This window comes from Numenius arquata, chromosome 15, assembly GCF_964106895.1.
Source record: "Numenius arquata chromosome 15, bNumArq3.hap1.1, whole genome shotgun sequence".
Classification (NCBI taxonomy): domain Eukaryota; kingdom Metazoa; phylum Chordata; class Aves; order Charadriiformes; family Scolopacidae; genus Numenius; species Numenius arquata.
Genome location: NC_133590.1, coordinates 11,203,598 through 11,223,192, shown reverse-complemented (window position 1 = coordinate 11,223,192; position 19,595 = coordinate 11,203,598). Strand labels below are relative to the sequence as shown.

At 37.9% G+C, this 19,595-nt stretch overlaps 1 protein-coding gene and 2 non-coding genes across 3 annotated transcripts in view; all 3 read left to right on the top strand.

The window, feature by feature from the left end:
• EIF3A (eukaryotic translation initiation factor 3 subunit A) overlaps positions 1-19,595 on the top strand; it is a 35,447-nt gene that overhangs the window by 592 nt on the left and 15,260 nt on the right. The window contains exons 2-13 of the mRNA XM_074158857.1: positions 3,380-3,570; positions 3,768-3,904; positions 7,044-7,207; positions 8,529-8,728; positions 10,121-10,329; positions 11,108-11,279; positions 12,317-12,421; positions 13,218-13,316; positions 14,011-14,127; positions 15,159-15,344; positions 18,079-18,426; positions 18,974-19,078. Coding sequence (XP_074014958.1) covers positions 3,380-3,570; positions 3,768-3,904; positions 7,044-7,207; positions 8,529-8,728; positions 10,121-10,329; positions 11,108-11,279; positions 12,317-12,421; positions 13,218-13,316; positions 14,011-14,127; positions 15,159-15,344; positions 18,079-18,426; positions 18,974-19,078 — 2,033 coding nt within the window. The remainder of the gene's footprint in view (positions 1-3,379; positions 3,571-3,767; positions 3,905-7,043; positions 7,208-8,528; positions 8,729-10,120; positions 10,330-11,107; positions 11,280-12,316; positions 12,422-13,217; positions 13,317-14,010; positions 14,128-15,158; positions 15,345-18,078; positions 18,427-18,973; positions 19,079-19,595) is intronic.
• LOC141472312 (small nucleolar RNA SNORA19) lies at positions 12,899-13,022 on the top strand. Its single transcript, XR_012463534.1, has one exon. It is a non-coding gene; the product is annotated as a small nucleolar RNA SNORA19 (small nucleolar RNA).
• Positions 13,671-13,803, top strand: LOC141472311 (small nucleolar RNA SNORA19). Its single transcript, XR_012463533.1, has one exon. It is a non-coding gene; the product is annotated as a small nucleolar RNA SNORA19 (small nucleolar RNA).

The window sequence follows — 19,595 nt, the reverse complement described above, 5'->3', positions numbered from 1 at the left end:
CGCGGCCCGGGCCGCGCCGCAGCCTGCGGCCCTGCGCCCGTGGGAGCCGCGGCGAAGCCGCCGCTGTGGCCGCTCCGGTCGCTGTGGCCGACCGGAGAGGCCTCTCCGCTGGCCCCCGGGGCTTGGTCTGAGGTGTCTGACCCGGATTTCCTGCCCACCCCGGGATGATTTCGAACGCGGCCTGATCCTGGGCCCTGTTTTTCCATGTGGGCTTGGTATTTAGTAGTCCCATCCTTCATGTGACTCTGGTGAGAATGCAAATGATTAAACTACTTAAATGTCGCCCAGGCTGATGCATAAGTTTGCCCCTGGAATAGAAACCAAGGAGGACTGCACTGTAGCTGTCTCTCACTGCCTGCCACATATAAAGCCAAACTAGTTACATGTATCAGCTGTCTCCTTTCAGGCTACTTTTTTTATAGTATCCTATTTTAAGCACTTAGCAAGATCATTTAGACCCTTCATTGTCATAGGGCTGATTGCCCGATGACACTTAAAGGCATCCAAAAATTACAGATGATGTACGGGTCTTGAAACGACAGCTGAAGAGGCTGTGTAGTCTGGGGACTATACATAATTCAAGTACTTGGTGCCTTAACAAGAAAATGTTAAATAAAGTGCTGCACGTCCTCAAGATTTCTAATCTAAAATTCACTGTAAAAATCATTGCCCCAAAGATAAAAGACAAAGATAAAAAGATGGAAGATAAAATCAGCTTCCAAAGATGAAGTTGTGTTTTAGCAGTCCTTTTACTGGAAAAGATGAACATACTGTAGTATATAAACTTTAATTAAACTTCAGAATTCTTAGGTACAGTAAGTTGTACTTACTTGTTGAGCAAGTAAATACACTGGTGGAATATTGACCTGAAACTGCTTAAATCTGTCACTTTGTTGTTGCTTTCCTGGTATTGAAGAGCGGTTTTAAATTCACATCTCTTGCACTGCTGCAAGTCTGCTAAATTCTAATGAACTGAAGGAGTAGAGGTGAATAGAAGGATTGGAACTGAAGGGAGTGTTCTCTAGACAAACGTTAGCAATCCTGAGTCTCGATAGACTGATTGGAAAACACGACAAGCAATGTCAAGTCTTGCAGACTGCAGGGGCTAAATCTCACCATGTCCAAGTATAATAAAGGGTGAGAAGTTGCACTGAAGGAAGATTGTATGTCACAGGAGGCAGTTTAATGTTAAGCTGATGTTTCAGATTGGATTCTTCAGTGCAGTTTCCAGAGTTTAAGTGTTTGTGTTTCATATGAAGGCTTAAGTCAGCATTTAGGAGCAGTTTATGTTTCGGGTTCTCAATGACCTCAGCATGCATGGAAGATGTTTGGAAATAAGAAGAGCTTGAATGATTGTAAATATGTATAGATATGTAAGAAAGGCTGGTTTTCCTTATAAATGATAGATGTAGGTCAAAGCCAACCCTTAGCGATTGTTAATATCTGGCCTTGCTTTGTAGTCAAGGATGTAACTTTTGGGCGCGTTTTACTGTTGCAGATATTTGGTTTGCTCTCTATTAGAGATATTGGATAACGCATGACATCTTTGTCACCTTTGTAATGATGTACATTTTCTCAGATCAAAACGAGCTTACTTTGGAATTTTGGGTTGGCAGTAGGTGAGTTGTCAGTGTGTATCAGCTAGTTCAGTTGCTGTTTTGGATACCTTTTAGCATTTTAAGTGGTATAACAGAAAAAAATAGAAAAAATGTAGTTCTGACAGCTATTCAGCTGCTAAGGCTTTGCATTTTGTCTGTTACAAACCTTAGTTTCAATATCTTACAGTTTCTACTGCAAGGCATGGTGATGCATGCTGTATTCGACTCTTCAGATTCACTTTGTGTGTTCTTTTACTACAGTGTCTGTTAAATTAGCTGTAATTATTTGACTTACTGGTAAGAACTTGCTTAACCAGAGTTAATTAAAAGTTTCAAAACAATATGAATTCATGTTGTGCTTTGTCCAGTTGGTTATCGACCACTGAGAGTTGTGGTTGGAATGGCCTGGCATTGTTGCAAGATTAAACATGCCTTTCAAGTTTATTTTCATAAATAAAAAATTGTAAAGCTGAGCAGCAATTGCCTCAAAAGCAGCACTGAATTAGAATAACAGTGTAAATTAAGGGATGGAGGATAGCTTTATTAAAATTCCCTTGGTGAGTAAAAAAAATACTGCTGAATATTGTTAGTTATTTTTAAATGTAACACTTTTTTTTCTAGAAAGGAACTTGTTTGTCTTATGCAAGCTCATTATTTACATAAACTAAGCCCCGAATACACGCTATTTTGGTCCTTAAATTAAAAACACACTGCTGCTTTCAAAATATGTCTTTTAGCCATGTTTACCTTTGATTCCAAGATTCCAAAACTAGAACCTCTGTCGGATGTCTGAGCACCTTGAGCAGGCCCCTACTTTAATCCTTTCTGCCATTTTTTCTTTAGGAATGTAGTGATTTCCAAGGTACTTAAAGGGAAGTACTGACTCCACCCCTCATCCTTGAAGAATACACACATTTCCTTTTAGCTGTACTCGATCTCTCTTTATCTTTTAAACCTGTTTGCTTCCCATTCTCAATGTTTGTCTTGCTTTTCTGCAGTTAGGAGTGACTTTAGCGGAGGGCCTGTGTGTATGTTGGTAGCTGGCAGTGCTGCTTTGGTATTTGCTTGTGGATAGTTTTCTGTATTTTGTACTGAGCAGGACGTGTGGCGTATCACAGATGGGAGCTGCTGCAATGCTGAAAGATCCTGTTAGTAACAGCAGCTGCGTAGGGAATGAATAAATAGGACACTGGTTTCAGCAGCAAGGCTGGTTTAAAAAATGTCTGCCCTTTCGGTTGGACTGTAGCAGCTTTTAGTGTAGCTGTTCTATAAAATGAATCTCTAGACCACTAAGAGTTAAAAGAAAATAATTCCAAACAACTTTTCTGAGTGAAGTTTCTTTCTTTCTTGGCTTGAGGGCAGGACAGTTTTTAAGTCACATTCACTGGATGATTTGCGTCTGGTTGAATGACATTGGTAGCTGCTGTACTACAAGCCTCGTGGTGTGTGTTCATTGTCCTTGATTAAACCACCTTTAAAACTGCACGTGTTTATTTTATTAATGTGTTTAAAGCGCCCAGTCGTGCCTTGATGGATGGAGAGACATCTCTGCCATCCTGAAATTTTCCTGTTAATGGAGAGGTTTGCATTCATTTGCCAGTTATATCATTGAAAGACTGCCACTGCAGTTGCATCTGCCAGCATTTTGATATGACCAGCTAAATCAAATCATCAATGAACGTTGGTTAGAGTTAATTAAATTCTAAAAGTTTACAGTGTTAAACATAAAAACATGTGTCTTGTGGTTTGCAAATATTTTGCTAATTGGATTTTACTTTCAGAATTCCTTGAGGTCGGCAAAAAGCAGCCTGCCCTTGATGTTCTCTATGATGTTATGAAAAGTAAAAAACACCGAACATGGCAGAAAATCCACGAGCCGATTATGTTGAAGTACCTGGAACTCTGTGTGGATCTCCGCAAGAGTCACCTGGCAAAAGAAGGACTGTACCAGTACAAGAATATTTGCCAGCAGGTATGGCTTTTGAATTTTTTTTGTTTTATTTGTGGCAAGCATGGTGTGTGTCAGCTGATACGGTCTAAAAGTAACTGATCTGTCGAGTTAGAATTAATCTGTATTTTAGATGTTCCTAGTTTTTTAACATTTATGCTTTAAATATTTGCTGATTATTGTGGGTGGAAACATCTTCCCATTTTCTGCCTTTGGTGTAGGTGAACATCAAATCTTTGGAAGATGTTGTTCGAGCCTATTTAAAATTAGCTGAAGAAAAAACAGAAGCAGCAAAGGAAGAATCCCAGCAGATGGTACTGGACATAGAAGACTTAGATAACATTCAAACTCCAGAAAGGTAGGCGGCCTGTCTTTAAAATGCAGCACTTCACTGCAAAGTATCCTTATTTTCATGAAGGATATTGGCAATTCAGAGAACAGAGATATAAAGATGGTGGATGTGAAATGGAATACTAGTGGTGTTCTAGAGGTTCTAAAGGTAGGAAAAAAAATAGGAACGGTATTTTGCATTGAACAAAATTCTAAGTTTGAGTAAAGGGAAGTAAAGAAAGTAAGTAGTAAAGAATAGTAAAAACAGAGTAGGAGCGGTTGTGGGAGTTAGGTCACTGCTTTCTAGGGTCTACTCACATCCACATCTGTAATGGTATCGGAGAGTTTATCGTTGGAAGCTGCTCTTTATCAGTTGATGTACAAATGGTATTAATTATATTAGTCCAATTTAATTCCTCTGTGTGGTAACCTTCTGTCTTTCTGACCACATTGTGTGTGTACAAACAAAAGGTAATGCTACTTTATTCTTGCTTGGGTAACTGGTGAGATAATAGAAGAAAGGGCATAAAAAGTAAATTCAGGGTGTTATAATTCATTGGATGGATAATGAGAATGTAGAAGGAATGGCAAAAAAGTTCAGTAAATATATCTGCTTTAGGTTCCGTATAGATCTTCTCTTAGAGCCTGCTTAAGCAAATCATGCAAGGTTAAGTTGAAACCACTCTCCAGCTCTGCAAGAAGTCACTATTCTGTTGTCAGAATGGTTTGTGGGAGAACATCCTGATCTGCTTCAGGCAAAGGGAAGTTAGCTCTGATTGCATGTTTCTTCAGATGAATCTATTGATTTAGGGAACGCTCACGTACACTCTTATAGTACAGCTAGGTATGTGGTGACATCTCTGGAAGAGGGCAGACAAGGTGGGGGTGAAGAAATGTTTTAAACCATTCCAGCTGAGCTTAGCAGAGGCCATATGTCCATATCCTTTAAAAAAATCACAAAGTGTAGAGAATAAGTTCAAATTTCCTTTAGTCAAGCCAAATTAAAACTTGCGGAAGATATCAAAAGAATAACAAAAGGATCTTCAGCCGTAAGTGGAGAATTCCAAGAAAAATGGGGGTAAAATTCTGAGGAGGTGGGTTGAGGTTAGCTATCCTAGGTATGGTCTGAAGATTAAAGTGATACTTTACTACTGATTTTTGTAAGAATATTGATTCTAGAATAAAAGAGGTTTTTAGAGCATGGAAATTACTCTGATGTGAACAGAAAAGTCAGCTTTCTCTTCATGTTGGATGACAGTCTGATTTCTATCCTAGAGTTTTAAAAATATCAGCAGATATTATTGGTACTAAAGCTCTGCAGATATTGGTCTGAGCAGACTGTGTTTTCTCATCATCCATATGTAGGGCTGAGTAGCGGTCTGAAGAGTTGCTGATGTGTTGTTACCTTCATCATAAAAACATTCAGGTGTTTAGTATGAGTTTTGAAGAAAGGAAGTAGTACATGGAGTAAAAAATAAAATAAAATTCAGTACAGGCTTGCTGAGGGGTAGATGGCATCTGATTATGTCAGAATTTTATTTAGTAATTTAATTTTTTAGATTCAAGAAATGCTGGAAATCTAACCTGGGGAAAAGTAAAGCTGCTGATACCGTAGCAGAAGGGATGGTTCCAGTTGATTTGGAAGGTGACTAAGACATTGCCCAGTGAGAAACTAATGACATGTGGTGGCAAAAGGAGATAAGAGGCAAGAGTGAAGTTAGTGGGAATTCTTTCAATTAAAATCTTGGCACAGAAACTGAAAAAGTCAAAGTCGTATTTACTGATGGTAGAAAATTGGAAGAAATTATCAAAGTAGAGGACATTTTGTCTTGTGTGGGTGACTGTGGGGAATAGAGCTATAGTAGTCAAATAAAACTCACAAAGCCATGGAGTAGAAGGCTGTGGATTTATTTACATGTTAACAGCAAGTCTCTCTGGCAGAAGTCGGGAACTCATTGGTTGCAAAAAATGGAAAGGTTACAGGCATGTCTTCAGTAGCTGTTCCAGGATGGCAGTGCCGTTCTTGGTATTGCCGGGGCCTGAAATAGGCTTTGCTACAGAGGAACAGACATTAAAGATTGACTGACCGCTCTTTCCCTTGTTCTCTTTTATATGTGAGGACTAAAAAATGTGTCTTTTCAGTCACACTTCTTTATCTGAACAACTACAGTTTCTTTAGGTCCTGATTTCTAGACATCTCATACTTTTTTTTTTTGCTGGATTCACTGCTTGATCTGTTGGAGAAGGCTCTGCTGAAATGTCGTGTTTAATGTCTTATGTAGTAGTAGCGCTCAAGGAAGTAAATTAGAACCGGAAACAGTGTAGTAGAGAGTTAGAGGAGTTGAGACTTCGTATTAGAAGCATAGTTCAAAGAGGATTCTAAAAATGAAGGCTTAGGGAAGATGATTCTGTGTAAGTTTGTCATGCTGGGCAAAGTGTTTAACAGAAAGGGATCACGTGAGCCATAGCACTCAATTTGTCTCAGTGTTTCGGGAATGCTTTCCAGTCTTGTATTTCTGTGAATGAGGGAATGCAGTTATGGCCTCTAACTGCAAGATGATCATATCTTACTTCTGATGTCTTTAAGCATCCTTTTCATGTCAGAATTTTAAAAGAATTTGATACTTTAACATGAGTATTCCGGTTTTTGATGTCTGCAGATCGTAAGGCACACATTGCTTCTGTGTCATATGTCAGCAAGAAGGGAGCACTCTCTGGGAGCATTGCTGGTGACTAAAAAGGAAGTTTCAGCAAGTAGGAAAGTATCTGAGTAGAAAGTGATATTTGAACCAAACAGAGGTACAGTGCGCAGCTTCCTGGTAGAAGAGGAGAGGTGACAATCATGGAATAAGTTTCCTTTGGCTTACTCATGTGAAGGATACGAATGCTCCTGACATCTCTTACCTCTGGAGCTTGTACGTGTCAGTCATATATGCAGGGGCCAAAGTTTGAAACTTAACAGCAAGAAAAGTTACATACAGCCTTTAAAGGGAAAGGGAGAAATCTGAGGGACCAAACTGGAAATAAGCAATAGACGGTCCATCAGCAATTAGCTGTTCAGATTTGTCCAGTCTTATCTTAGACCTTGATAAGAAAAATGGATGAGAATTGTGGGAATAAGCCACTTTTTTTTTTTTTTTTTTTTTTCCCCCCTTCCCCAACTCTAGTGTGCTTTTGAGTGCTGTAAGTGGAGAAGACACCCAGGATCGTACTGACCGACTGCTTTTGACACCCTGGGTTAAGTTTCTGTGGGAATCATATAGACAGTGTTTGGATCTTCTCCGAAATAATTCTCGAGTGGAACGACTGTACCATGATATTGCACAGCAAGGTAAGTCAAAAAGATGGAAACTCAAAGTATAATGAGATCTAGGACTTCTGTATTACATCCTGCAAAACTAGAACATGAAAAATTATTTCTAGTTGGATATTCCTTCAGAGTTGGAAATACATTAATCTCTTAATGATATATATGTACACAGTTACTATTCTTAAAATTACAGAGGTTCCCTAAAATTACTGAGATTTCTGGGCACTGATCTTATCTTGTAAGAGAATCTGCAAGGAAGAAGTTACTTTTTTTTTTTTTTTTTTTCCTGGAGATACTGAAAATATGAGAACTACTGGTGTTTTGTCTTTATTTTTTCTAACTTACTGATGAAAATTAGTTGTGTTTTCACTTTGTTATCCAGAGTGGAAAAGGTGTCTTCCATTAACGCATTGTATGTCAGCTACCTTCAAAAACTCGTGTACACAAAAGCATACTGTAAAATTATGATGCACTATCAATTTTGACACAGATGTAACAGCAAAATATTATGCAGAAAGTAATGGGAAAAAGTCTAGTCTGATTCTTTCAGGCATTATTCTGCAAAAACTGAATTTATAAGAATGAATACTTACATGTTAATCTTTTCTTAAGGGTGAGAGATGAGCAGAAAAATGTTTTCCTTTGTATTTATAACTTAGGGCTCTGAATTTTTGAAAAAAGAGTGTTAGATTTTTAACTCTCGATCCAAATTGTGCAAGTACATCAGGAAAGATAATCATCGGATGAGTTCAAGGTGCTTTAGTGTATTTAAGTCTTTGTGCTACAGTGTCAAGACTTCCCTTTTTGCCTGCTTCTGATAGAGATACTTTAGAATTTTCAGAGTGACAGTGCAAAGCAAAACCAGATTTTTGAGAGAACTACGGGATCAAAGACAATTTGTTTTCTGTCTCATTTCCAGTCACTTGAAAGCTTCATTTAACTTCACCATATTTAGATGGTGAGAATTTTTTTCCTGTTTTACAAAGCCGAAACCTGAATTCATGCCATTAACAAAGTTTTATTTGCACATAGTTCAAAATAAAAGCTAGAATCACTGCTTCGATTAGAATATTTTTGAAGAGAGTCAAAGTGTACTCCTTTTGCTCCTTAAGCTTAATTATGTAGGAGCATCTTCATTTTTTGAGGTCAAGATGGAAGTGCTCTGCATTGTCACTTATTCTTTATGCATGACAGATTGCATCTTGTTTAATACGTCTTTGCACTCTAAATGAACATTTATTTTTTTTTAATGGTATTGATTTGCATATTTGAATCCTGTTTAGAACTACTGTGAAGTCACCATAAGTGAGCATTCTTAATTTAATATTGTTCATTTTTGCAGCTTTTAAGTTCTGCCTGCAGTATACGCGTAAAGCTGAGTTCCGCAAGCTCTGTGACAACCTGCGGATGCATTTGGGGCAGATCCAGCGTCACCATAACCAAAGCACAGCCATCAACCTCAACAACCCCGACAGCCAGTCGATGCACCTGGAGACCAGGCTGGTGCAGCTTGACAGTGCTATCAGCATGGAGCTGTGGCAGGTACGCAGCAGGGCTCCTGTAATCACACTCTAGTCTGCAGCCTTTCCACAATCTCTGCCACGCAGATCATGTTGCGTGGTACATGCTCTAAGGTAAAGACAGGATAATAGCTAAAGAATAAAGTTTTAATATCTAGAATGTGGTGTTATGTGCATATTGAACACTTAGTCTGATGTTTCTGGGATTGCTGTTTTCATATGGCATCTGGGGTTGCTTAGCCTGGAGCAAAGGAGGCTGAGAAGGAGACCTTATCTACAACTACCTGAAAGGAGGCTGTAGCGAGGTGGGGGTTGGTCTCTTCTCCCAAGTCACAGGCAATAGGACAAGAGAAAGTGGCCTCAAGTTGCTCCAGCGGATGTTCAGATGGGATATTAGGAAGAATTTTTACACTGAAAGGGTTATTAAGCATTGGAATGGGCTGCCCAGGGAAGTGGTTGAAGCACCATCCCTGGAGGTATTTAAAAGTAAACGTAGTGCCTAGAGATACGGTTTAGTGATGGTTGTTGTCAGTGTTAGGTTGACGGATGGACTAGGTGATCTGAAAGGTCCCTTCCAACCTAGGTGATTCTATGATTCAAACTAAGCTTCTGCTGGTGGTAGTTAATGGTAAAAAGTCATTTTGAGTTGTGAAAATGAGAAGTTGATGATGACACCTTTGCATCTGCCATCTTGCAGTCTCATGAACTAGATCACTGGGAAGCAGTTGGTAAAAGTTAAAGCCCTCGCATCACTGGTTGAATTATGTTAGTGTTTAGCCAGTGAGGGCACAATCAAAGCACATTTTTCAGAAGTGCTTTGCTTTTCCAGCCTTTTTAATGTCAAATTCCTTAAAAAGCCAAAGTTGTTTTTTGCTTTTGTGAATTTGGAGAATGTTCTCTGTTGTGTTGTTTCCGTTTTAAGTATGTAAGTAGTTACATGTAAGGCATTTCCAAGATTATACGTATTTTTAGGGAAACTACACATTTTTGATCACAAAAAATATTTTTGTGAAAAGTGGTAAAACTGTAAACAGTAGAATTGGTATAATAGTAAAATAGTAGAATTTTTGTTACTCTGGTTTAGGTCCCCCCCCTTCCCCTCCCCCCCCCCCCCCCCGCCTTGTAGTTTCAAAATCTGACAGAAACCAATTTCAAAAAATTACACTAACTTATCGTTAACTACCAAATTCCAAGCAGATAGTTAATGGATTTGCTGTATGTCCAAATAATCTCTTTAATAAGAAAGAAGTATTTCATTTCATGTAGCTGGCAAAACTGAATATCACAGCTTTCAGGGGCATTAAATATATTATAGTCTTACAACCTTTAGTAAATGTATATTTTTCCCTTTTTTGGGGACATTGCAAAAAATACATCCTAAAAATAGTGTGGTTTTTTTTTTTTTTCCTTTTAGGAAGCTTTCAAAGCAGTGGAGGATATCCATGGGTTATTTGCACTGTCTAAGAAGCCACCCAAACCACAGTTGATGGCAAATTACTATCACAAAGTTTCAACTGTCTTCTGGAAATCAGGAAACGCTCTTTTCCATGCATCCACGCTTCACCGACTTTATCACTTATCAAGAGAAATGCGAAAGAACCTTACACAAGAGGAGATGCAGAGGTGGGGAAAGATATTTAATGTGATCTTAGATTCCATTTTTAACCCCATAGGTTCAAAAGTAAACTAAATTGTACCCCAGAAGTAGCAGATGATGTGTATGGCTATGAGCTTAAAGGGCCAGTACTAGTTGCTTCAAAAGAAACCTAGAGCAAGGAAGGTATTTTACAAAGCTGCGGGGTGAGCAATGTAAACATCAGGATCACCTCAGTCAAGCTTCCTTCTCTGTTACTGGCTGGGAAGCTGAGCAAGTTAATTAGTATCTGTGTTTTGCTTCCTTTTTCTCTTCTGAGTAGCAGCATTTACTTCACAAGATTTCATTATAACTAGTATAAACTTTTCCTTAATAGATAAAAGCCTATATAGCCAAGTGGCCTTTAATTTTTTGGTAACAAGTGTGATACTGGCAAGGCTTTTGAGGCGTGCAGAATCATTGACTGCATTAACCTCTAATGTTCATGTACAGGCCTTTATAGAATAAGAATCTGGTAGGAATAAATACTCTTAATACTCTTAAATAAATAAATTCTTATATTCCTTTTCATCAAGGCACCAAGGTCAGAATTTAAAAATTTAATGTAATTTGTATCATTACATCAAAACATACATCTGGCTCTACTCCTATGGCGCAGTTGGTGTCTTTTCTGTTATTGCTGGTATTTTTACGCAGTTTTGCATCATGAATGCTACTTATTCCTACTCTTGAATTGGCATGTGCGTGAAAAGGAATTAATTAGCATTCTCTTGCAGTTCATCTTTTGCGGTTATACTTTGTAAACAGGATGTCTACTCGAGTCCTTTTGGCCACTCTGTCAATTCCTATAACTCCTGAGAGAACGGATATTGCTCGTCTTCTGGATATGGATGGCATCATTGTTGAGAAGCAGCGACGTCTGGCAACCCTGTTGGGTCTCCAGGCCCCACCTACACGTGCCAGTCTCATTAATGATATGGTAGGTAACGGTCTTCAGATAAGCAGCTTTTAAACACACGAGTCCTCTTTTTGGGCTGTTTTCCTTGTAGAGCACTGTGCTTAGTTATGGGACAACAGGGTAAAAGTTAAAACAGCTATATGGTTAATTGTATGACTTACAGTATAGTGTTAAAATTTCAGTTTCACAAGAAGGACTGTTTGGAAGTGACAGCAGTAACGGGAGGCCTGAATGCATGTGTGCACTAAAGAGTCAGATGCAATATTGTCCTTTATGTCACCCAAGCAACAAATGCCATTTGAAACTCTGAGGGGTCTGAAAAGGGATGTGAGCTAGAACTTCCTGGTTTTTTCCCCTACTTTAAGGTGTGTAATTAACTGAACCAAGTGTTTATATTTCTGTTTTAAATGTATTTTGTATAAGCACAGGTCATATATCAAACAGCGGACCATAAAGATCAAAGTGATTACGAAAACTTCCCTGTGTTTAATTGGAAGGGAGGCTAGATTTTTCTATCTTCAGATCTTCCCAGACATTCATAAACAAATTAGACATTGTCACAGGTATTTTCAGAGGATGCTTGCGTTTCTTGCAGTCATTTGCATGCATGCCCAAAACTTAAGTCAAGGTTCATTTTACAATTTGTGTTAATTCTTCTGGTACCTCTCCAGTTTACCTTAAAACCACTATTTAAAGCTTCAGAAGTTTACTCATGAACTGAGATGCGTGGTTTTAGTTTGCATGCGGGCCTACAACTGTGTAGTAGGCCTTATGTCTTAGAAATGGCTAATAAGTTGAGGGGTGGTGCTCTAGTCCAGATATTTATCTTACTTGTATGTTTTCTGCCTACTTTTCCATTTTTAAATACAGTTAAGTGGTGTAGGGTAGTGTTACTGTCACTGCAATTAAGAATGCTGTAATAAAAAATAAGTAGTCTCCTGTATTAAAAGCTATATATGGTGCCTGTTTAACTTCTTGAATATAAAATTATTATAACATAACTATTTGTTAATATTGCATTTATTTTGAGATCTTTGGATTTTTTTTGTTGACTGTAGGTAAGGTTCAACGTAGTGCAATATGTTGTTCCAGAAGTGAAAGAACTTTACAACTGGCTTGAAGTAGACTTCCACCCACTCAAGTTATGTGGCCGTGTCAGCAAGGTAAGTTTTGTAGCTCTGTCTCTATAGTAATTGGTCTTGATTAATAGTCTGTTATTTGAATATTGATTTGTGGTAAATACCAACAAGCTTTTTCTGTTGCCAGAATTCTCAATGGTGGGGTTTATTTGGTGAAATTCCAATGACGTGTATGTAACATCTGATCTACATAGTGCAGCAGTTTGTTGAAATAGAATGAAAATTCTTTTGGGTCTCTAGGGAGCTATTCAGGGACCCCTGTAAAGGTGCGGAGTTTTGGGAACATCTCAGAAAGTCTTGGTGGAGATGACACCGAGTTAAATTTTGTTAAAAGATGCAGAAATGAGAAAACCATGTACACACATGTGCATATGCATGTGAGCGGGTTGTGTGGGAAGTGGAAAAACACGCTGACTGGTTTTACTATTCAAATGTAGAGTATTGGGAGGTAAAATAACATTAGAGCTGTTGATTAGGTTAGTGTAAACTCTGCACTTGGTGAAGCACATCATGTTCTTTTTCTTTGATAGTGGGAACAAAGATATTTGAGGTGCTAAAAAGAACTTGAAGGTAAATTAGCAGTATGGTAAATGTTGCCAGTACTGTCAGTCGCCTTCATACAAAATTGTTAGCGATCCATTATAGATAAAAGTGTTCTGATCAAAAGATACACTTCACTAAAACAATGTAGTGTCTGGACAGAAGTGCTGTTTTTTCATGAGCTGTAAATCAAAAGCATTCAAGAAACATGCTTTGTACTTTTAATTTTGAAGTTTTCAAGAGTTGGTGCAGATAGAGTAACTTTTCAGAATTTTGGTAGGTTCTGAACTGGGTGAAAGACCAAGCTGAAAAGGAGCCTGAACTGCAGCTGTATGTTCCTCACCTGCAAAACAATACCATCCTTCGCCTTCTGCAGCAGGTATGAGCAAAGAGAATGTGTGTTCGTAAGTATACATAAGTTAGAAAATGCTTTGGAAACATGTTAAGTTGGAAACTGCCATGCTGAAATAATTTTTTTCTATTAAAGTATGATTTTGAAATGCCTTTTTCCAGTATATAACCTATATCTTCAGGTTTGTACATCATTTAGGTACAGCCACAGTAGCTATACTTAATACTGGCTGCATACTGTGGCCTAATCTCTGAGCTAGATTTTCATTACAGATCTGTGATGTCTTATTGACATCATTCATTGTTTCTTAAAACTTTTTTTGGAGCAAGGTTTGGGTGGAATGTTTTGGTTTTTCTTTTTTGTGTTTAGATGTTTTATAAAATGCACATTTCATTGACCTGCTTTCGTTACAAGTGACGAGCAGTGTTATTTCTGGTGTGCTAAAGAAATAGTTGAAGGCTAATTAGCAGCATAGCTGTATGTAGTTACTGCTGCCAGTCTCCTTCATACAAAGAAACCATTCAGGAATGGCATTTAATCTTAGGTTAAGTTTGAATATGGTACAGAAATAAAATCCTGATAGAGTATTCTCAATTGTATTAGTATGTGTACATTGATTTGTTGGCAACGTAGTAAGTTAGCTTTATAGCCCGTACAACAACTTTCATTTCTCATCTCTTTTTAATGAGGAAAAATACCTAATGTTTCTGTTCACATACAGGTGGCCCAAATTTATCAAAGCATTGAATTTTCTCGTCTGGTTAGCCTGGTTCCTTTTGTTGATGCTTTCCAGCTGGAACGTAATATTGTTGATGCAGCCAGACACTGTGATTTACAAGTAAGTGCTGTAAAAAGACTTTTGTGAGATGATGTTTGGATTCAGGTGTATTACACTGGATGAAAACTAACTGGCTGACATTGAACCTGAAGGAAGACAGTGGATTCTGATAGATGGAGATAAACTAGAGGAAAAGATGCATGTGATGGTATATCAAGAACTGACGATTATTTGCATTCTGGTGTGTACTTTTGATTTAGGTCAGCAACCATTAATATAAGTCCAGTAGAAGTAAATAAAATTTGCTGAAACTTGCCCTGTGAGCCCCAGTCATGTAGTCCAGGATATCCTGAAGGAAGTCTAACAAACAGGGATGCGAATTTCTGACTGTGCTGAGTTCGTTGTGGGAGACTGAAGAGCCTGGCAGTTGCTGAAGTTCTTTTTTGTCTAACCAAGTGATTGAAGTAAAACACCAATATCTGAGATGTTTCAGTTGCTGTTGAAGGATACAGCATTGGTAAAGTTGTCTGTATTGAAAGAACGACAGCCTGTAATGAAATGTTTAAGCTGCTGATGGGATACAAGTAGTTTTTAGTTGAGGTTGCTTCATAATTATCCATTTAGGTTTTTAGCTAAAGCTGAGTTAATTCATTTAGGTTAACGCACAACTTTAGCTTATATTTTAGATGCATTAAATTGTCTGCGTTAAAGTCATGATTGTTTTGCCTATTGCTAACGTGGAGGAAGAGGCAAGAGTGACTTGTCTTGCAGTGCTCATTTCATAGAATCATTGAAAGTTCAGCCTCTTCCAGTGACTGATCGATTGATTTTTTATTTTTTTTTTTGGGGGTGTGTGTGTGTGTGTTTTTTGGTTTTTTTGTTTTGTTTAAAAATCAAACAAACTTTTACTCACAGTGCTATTGTTCTTTACTAATTTGGCATTTCTTGTAGTCTGGTATAGCTAAAACTTAAAGTAATTTCTACTTAGAGCTTCTGTTGGCTCATATTGATCATAGGCAGAACAACGGAGAAATTATTTAATAAATAATACAATCCTCTTTCTTCCCTTTTTTTTTTTCCCCTCCCCAAAGGTTCGGCTTGATCATACTACCCGGACGCTGAGTTTTGGCTCAGATTTGAATTACAGTACTAGAGAAGATGCTCCACTAGGCCCTCAACTACAAAGCATGCCTTCTGAGCAAATTAGAAATCAATTGACTGCTATGTCCTCAGCTCTGGCTAAGGCTCTTGCAGTCATTAAGCCTCCTCACTTACTGGTAGGTCATTTTAAGTCTTCTGAAAACGTTGACAAGTTCTGACATTGCTCCCATGTGCATTGTGTGATGTTTATCTGTTGTTTTTGTGCAGCCTTTTGTTATTTTTTCGCTTGTCTGATCAACTTGTCTGTTCTCAGTGCAGTGGTAATCAATATTGTTACTGCTTCAGAGCAAATAATTGATCCTTGGGGTGTTAATATATGCAAATGTGGTGTAGCATTAATGTATTTATTAATGACAAAGTACCTTCTGCATCTGTTGCATACTCACCTGTTCTAAAATATCTAAATTTTCTGGTTTAGCAAGACAAGCTTGTTCTGAAGTTTGAGATCATACTCAAAGCAGTTACTTGCTTTACCTTTCCTTGGCATAGGAAAGGCAGTGAGCTTTCTAATGATTATTTTAACTTGACTTTGCAAGGATTTGAGTACGGAGCGATCGATGCTTTTGTACGTTTTTTTATTTTCAGAAGGATGTTGCTCTGTTTCTCAGAGGATTGTAGTAACAGTCTTTCACCTGATTTGATAGTAATGATAGGCTGCATTTATATACCTATGGATTAAGTAAAAATGTAAACTAATACCTTAGCACTTACACCGAAGCTTATATTTTCATGGATGTGTCTCCTCAGATTAGATGTACCTTTTCATTTCGTTTTTTTCAGGCTGGTGGTAGTCAGCTATCTGTGCTTGTGAAGAAGAAGAAATCATTCTTAATGCACCCAACTAATTAGTGTTTGGTCATAACTAAAATGTCAAAATGTACATAAGAGGCCCGAGTTTAAATTGCCAGTTTTGCATGTATAAGATTTAGGATATACCAAATAATAACTTACCTATAGATGGGCCTACAGAACTGGGCTTTGTTCAGAACTTTGCCTGCATTTTTGAAAATCCAAGAGCCTGCTTTCTTTATTCTTCCTGGAGAAACTGCTGTTGTGAAGAACCTGGAATGTAACTTCATAGCGGAATCTAAAAACATGAACAAATGATCCCACAACTCAAGAAGTGACCTGTCCTTGTCACTCCCTGTCCTCCTCGCTGGGGCTGTTGGCTTCAAGGTTGGACTCACCGATGAGCTCACATTTCAGGTTCTCCAGAGCCGTGTAGGTGCAAGGTGTAAATCAGTCTTGGATTTCCAGCATGCCTTGGTTGTGGCAAGTTAAACCTTCACTTCTCTTAAGTGAGCAGTGGTAATTTGTTCTTTTGGTTTATGTTTGTGAAAGATTTCATAGCAAACATATCAAATATTTTTTCCACGTGGGAAAAAAGGCTGATAGCAAGGTTTCCATGTTAGATTCTTTATACGAGTTGAAATACTAAGTAATATTCTTAAAATACAAACACACGTAGTAGGACTGTATCATGACACCTAATGCCAGCTTACTTAGCTTAGCTTAAACATACGTTAGCTCTTTTATAGTGTTGAAGATGAAAATATTTCCATGTAGGCTTTCCCCTAAAAAGATTTTATTAGTGATTGGTATCAGACAGATGGATTGTTGGTTTGAAACAACAAAACATGCTTTATCTGTGCATTCATAGATAGAAATGACAAATAGTCTTACACTTAACATGTTAGTACAATTAGCTGAATAAGACATAAATGCTAGTAATTGCGCTTGTAAAATTGGGGCACAGTATCAAGGTTAATATGGACCTGTGTGGTTAGAGAAGCTACGAAACAAGTCGATGTCCTTTTTTCCTTTACTGTTCTGATCAAAACTTTTCACTTTTTCAGGTGCTTAAAAACTTAATTTCTGACAAATGTGTTAAAATTCACGAAATTGTTAAATTAATCTAAAGCTCTTCTTTTTTGCGTTTCTGGCACCTTCATTTATCTTTTAAGTGCTTGCAGATTGGCAACAAAGAATGTCAGTGTTTTTGTTGAGTGCCCTAGAAGTGACAGATGACTAAAAATACCTCTGAGCTAACTCACATTTCACGAGCAGCGTGACTGAGGGAGTGTAGTGAGCAGTTTTGCTGCTTGCTGGGCTGATTAAAATGGGCAAGTCCCTGAGCTGGCACAATTATACCCCTTCATGTGTTCAGCAGCAATCTCTACAGAGAACTGTATAGGTGCTCTGGAGGAGAACACTGGGGTGGTTAGAAGGATTGTTAAAAAATCCTAGAGAATAATCTATATGCTAGTGTCTAGAAATCTAGTTCTTATTATTATTTAATTAAAATAGGTTTATATACAATGTTTGTACCTAAATTGTTGAGAGACAACGATCAGGTTTTTTATCGTCTCACAGACAGTGCTTTATGTCAATTAGGATATTTTTCTCTTATGTTGGTGTGTTTGGAAAAAAACCAAAACTTCAAAAACAAGGGAGCTTTGGTGAAACACAGTACAGGTGCTAACACATGTAGAGATAAACAAGATTGATCCCCCAGCCTCCTTTCAGTTAGAGTCTTAAATATCACTAACACATGGGTGTGCAATATTTTTGGACAGAAAAGTGTGAAAATATCATACCTAAGGTATGTCGCAGAATATTGTCTGATACAGACAACTTTCCCCATTAGCACCTAGTTCTAGTCAGTTGGTACTGCCTTGTTATGCCACTTGGATGAGTGACTGGGTTTGCCATTACAACTATTTCGATCCAGTTGGCAAGTTTGGAGAGTAAAACTGACCTTGAGTTTTCTTTCAGAGGCATTTGCTGTGCTTTCTGCCTTTTAAAAGAGATTCTACTTACATCATTGTCTTATCCTTAATTTAAATTCAGCAAGAGAAGGAAGAGCAGCATCAGCTGGCAGTCACTGCCTTCCTGAAAAATTCCAGGAAGGAGCATCAGCGTATTCTTGCACGTCGTCAAACTATAGAGGAAAGAAAAGAGCGCCTTGAAAGCTTAAACATTCAGCGTGAAAAAGAAGAACTGGAACAACGTGAAGCAGAATTACAAAAAGTCCGGAAAGCTGAAGAGGAGAGACTGCGCCAGGAGGCAAAGGAAAGAGAGAAGGAGCGTATCCTGCAAGAGCATGAACAAATCAAAAAGAAGACTGTTCGTGAGCGCTTGGAGCAGATTAAGAAGACTGAACTCGGAGCCAAAGCATTTAAGGATATTGATATTGAGGTAGACAACTTATTTTTCAAGTTTTGAGCTATTTTTTTATGTTTTTGGTGTTACATTGCTAGGCTGCCTGAATTTCATGTTCTTTACTAGCTTTATACTGTAACACATAACAGTTTATAAACAGCCTCTCTTAAAAATGAGGGTGTTTGACACTTATTTAATTTGCTCAACAGTGTAAGTAAACCTTAATTCTGAGTTTGGATAGGACCTTTTTTATCTGGAGGAATTAAGCCCAGCTGTTTGGTCCCCCCCAGACCCTCCCTTGTTGCTTGAACAGTGTCTGAAATACAAAATAGACTTGCAGATCCAATTTTGTAGCACCTGCACTGTCTCAATTGAAAATCGACATAAAAATGCTTTAGAGTTTTTTTTTTAAATAAAATGCAAGTTACCCAGAAGAGAGGAAAAGAAACTGAGAAAATTTGCTTAACGAACAAATTAAAAAGTTAAGAGGAAAACTGCAGAGAAGCATAAATAAGTAAATAAACAAACAAATCATATCTGTAATAGGAAAATGTTTATTTTGTATTGATAACTTTGGTTGTAGGATCTTGAAGAATTGGATCCTGACTTCATTATGGCTAAACAAGTTGAACAACTTGAAAAAGAAAAGAAGGAACTTCAGGAACGTCTGAAGAATCAGGAGAAAAAGGTACAAAGTAAGAAGGGTAGAAAACCATGTCTATACAGTGCTTTAGTTAGTGATTATGAACTCTTATATACATATATAATATTGGTGTTGAAAATGTTATTGTTTGAAACTAAAAAAGGGTAAATGGGTTAAAAACCAAGTTTCTAATACCGGTGCGCAAATCTGTTCTAATTAATGGAGTTGATTTGAAAATGGACCCTTAAGCTGTATGTGAACTGAGTCTTAGTTTGAAAGAGTTGTAATTGGAAAACGTTCCGAGAAAATTAAATGTTCACAGAAGGTGAGGCCATTACAGAGAAGCTGAATTTAATTAGTTGTATTAGTCCTCACTGAAATGGAGGAAATTCCACTGCTAGAGCCCTTCTAGGTGGCAGATAGGATCTGCCTGAAGCTTGGGTGACTACAGAAGTGTGGGGAACACGTCACAGTAAATAGAAATATATAACCCGGGCAAGATGAAACTCACCCAGGACTTTTGACGGTATTCAAGAATGAAACAGAGGTTATGTGATAGAGT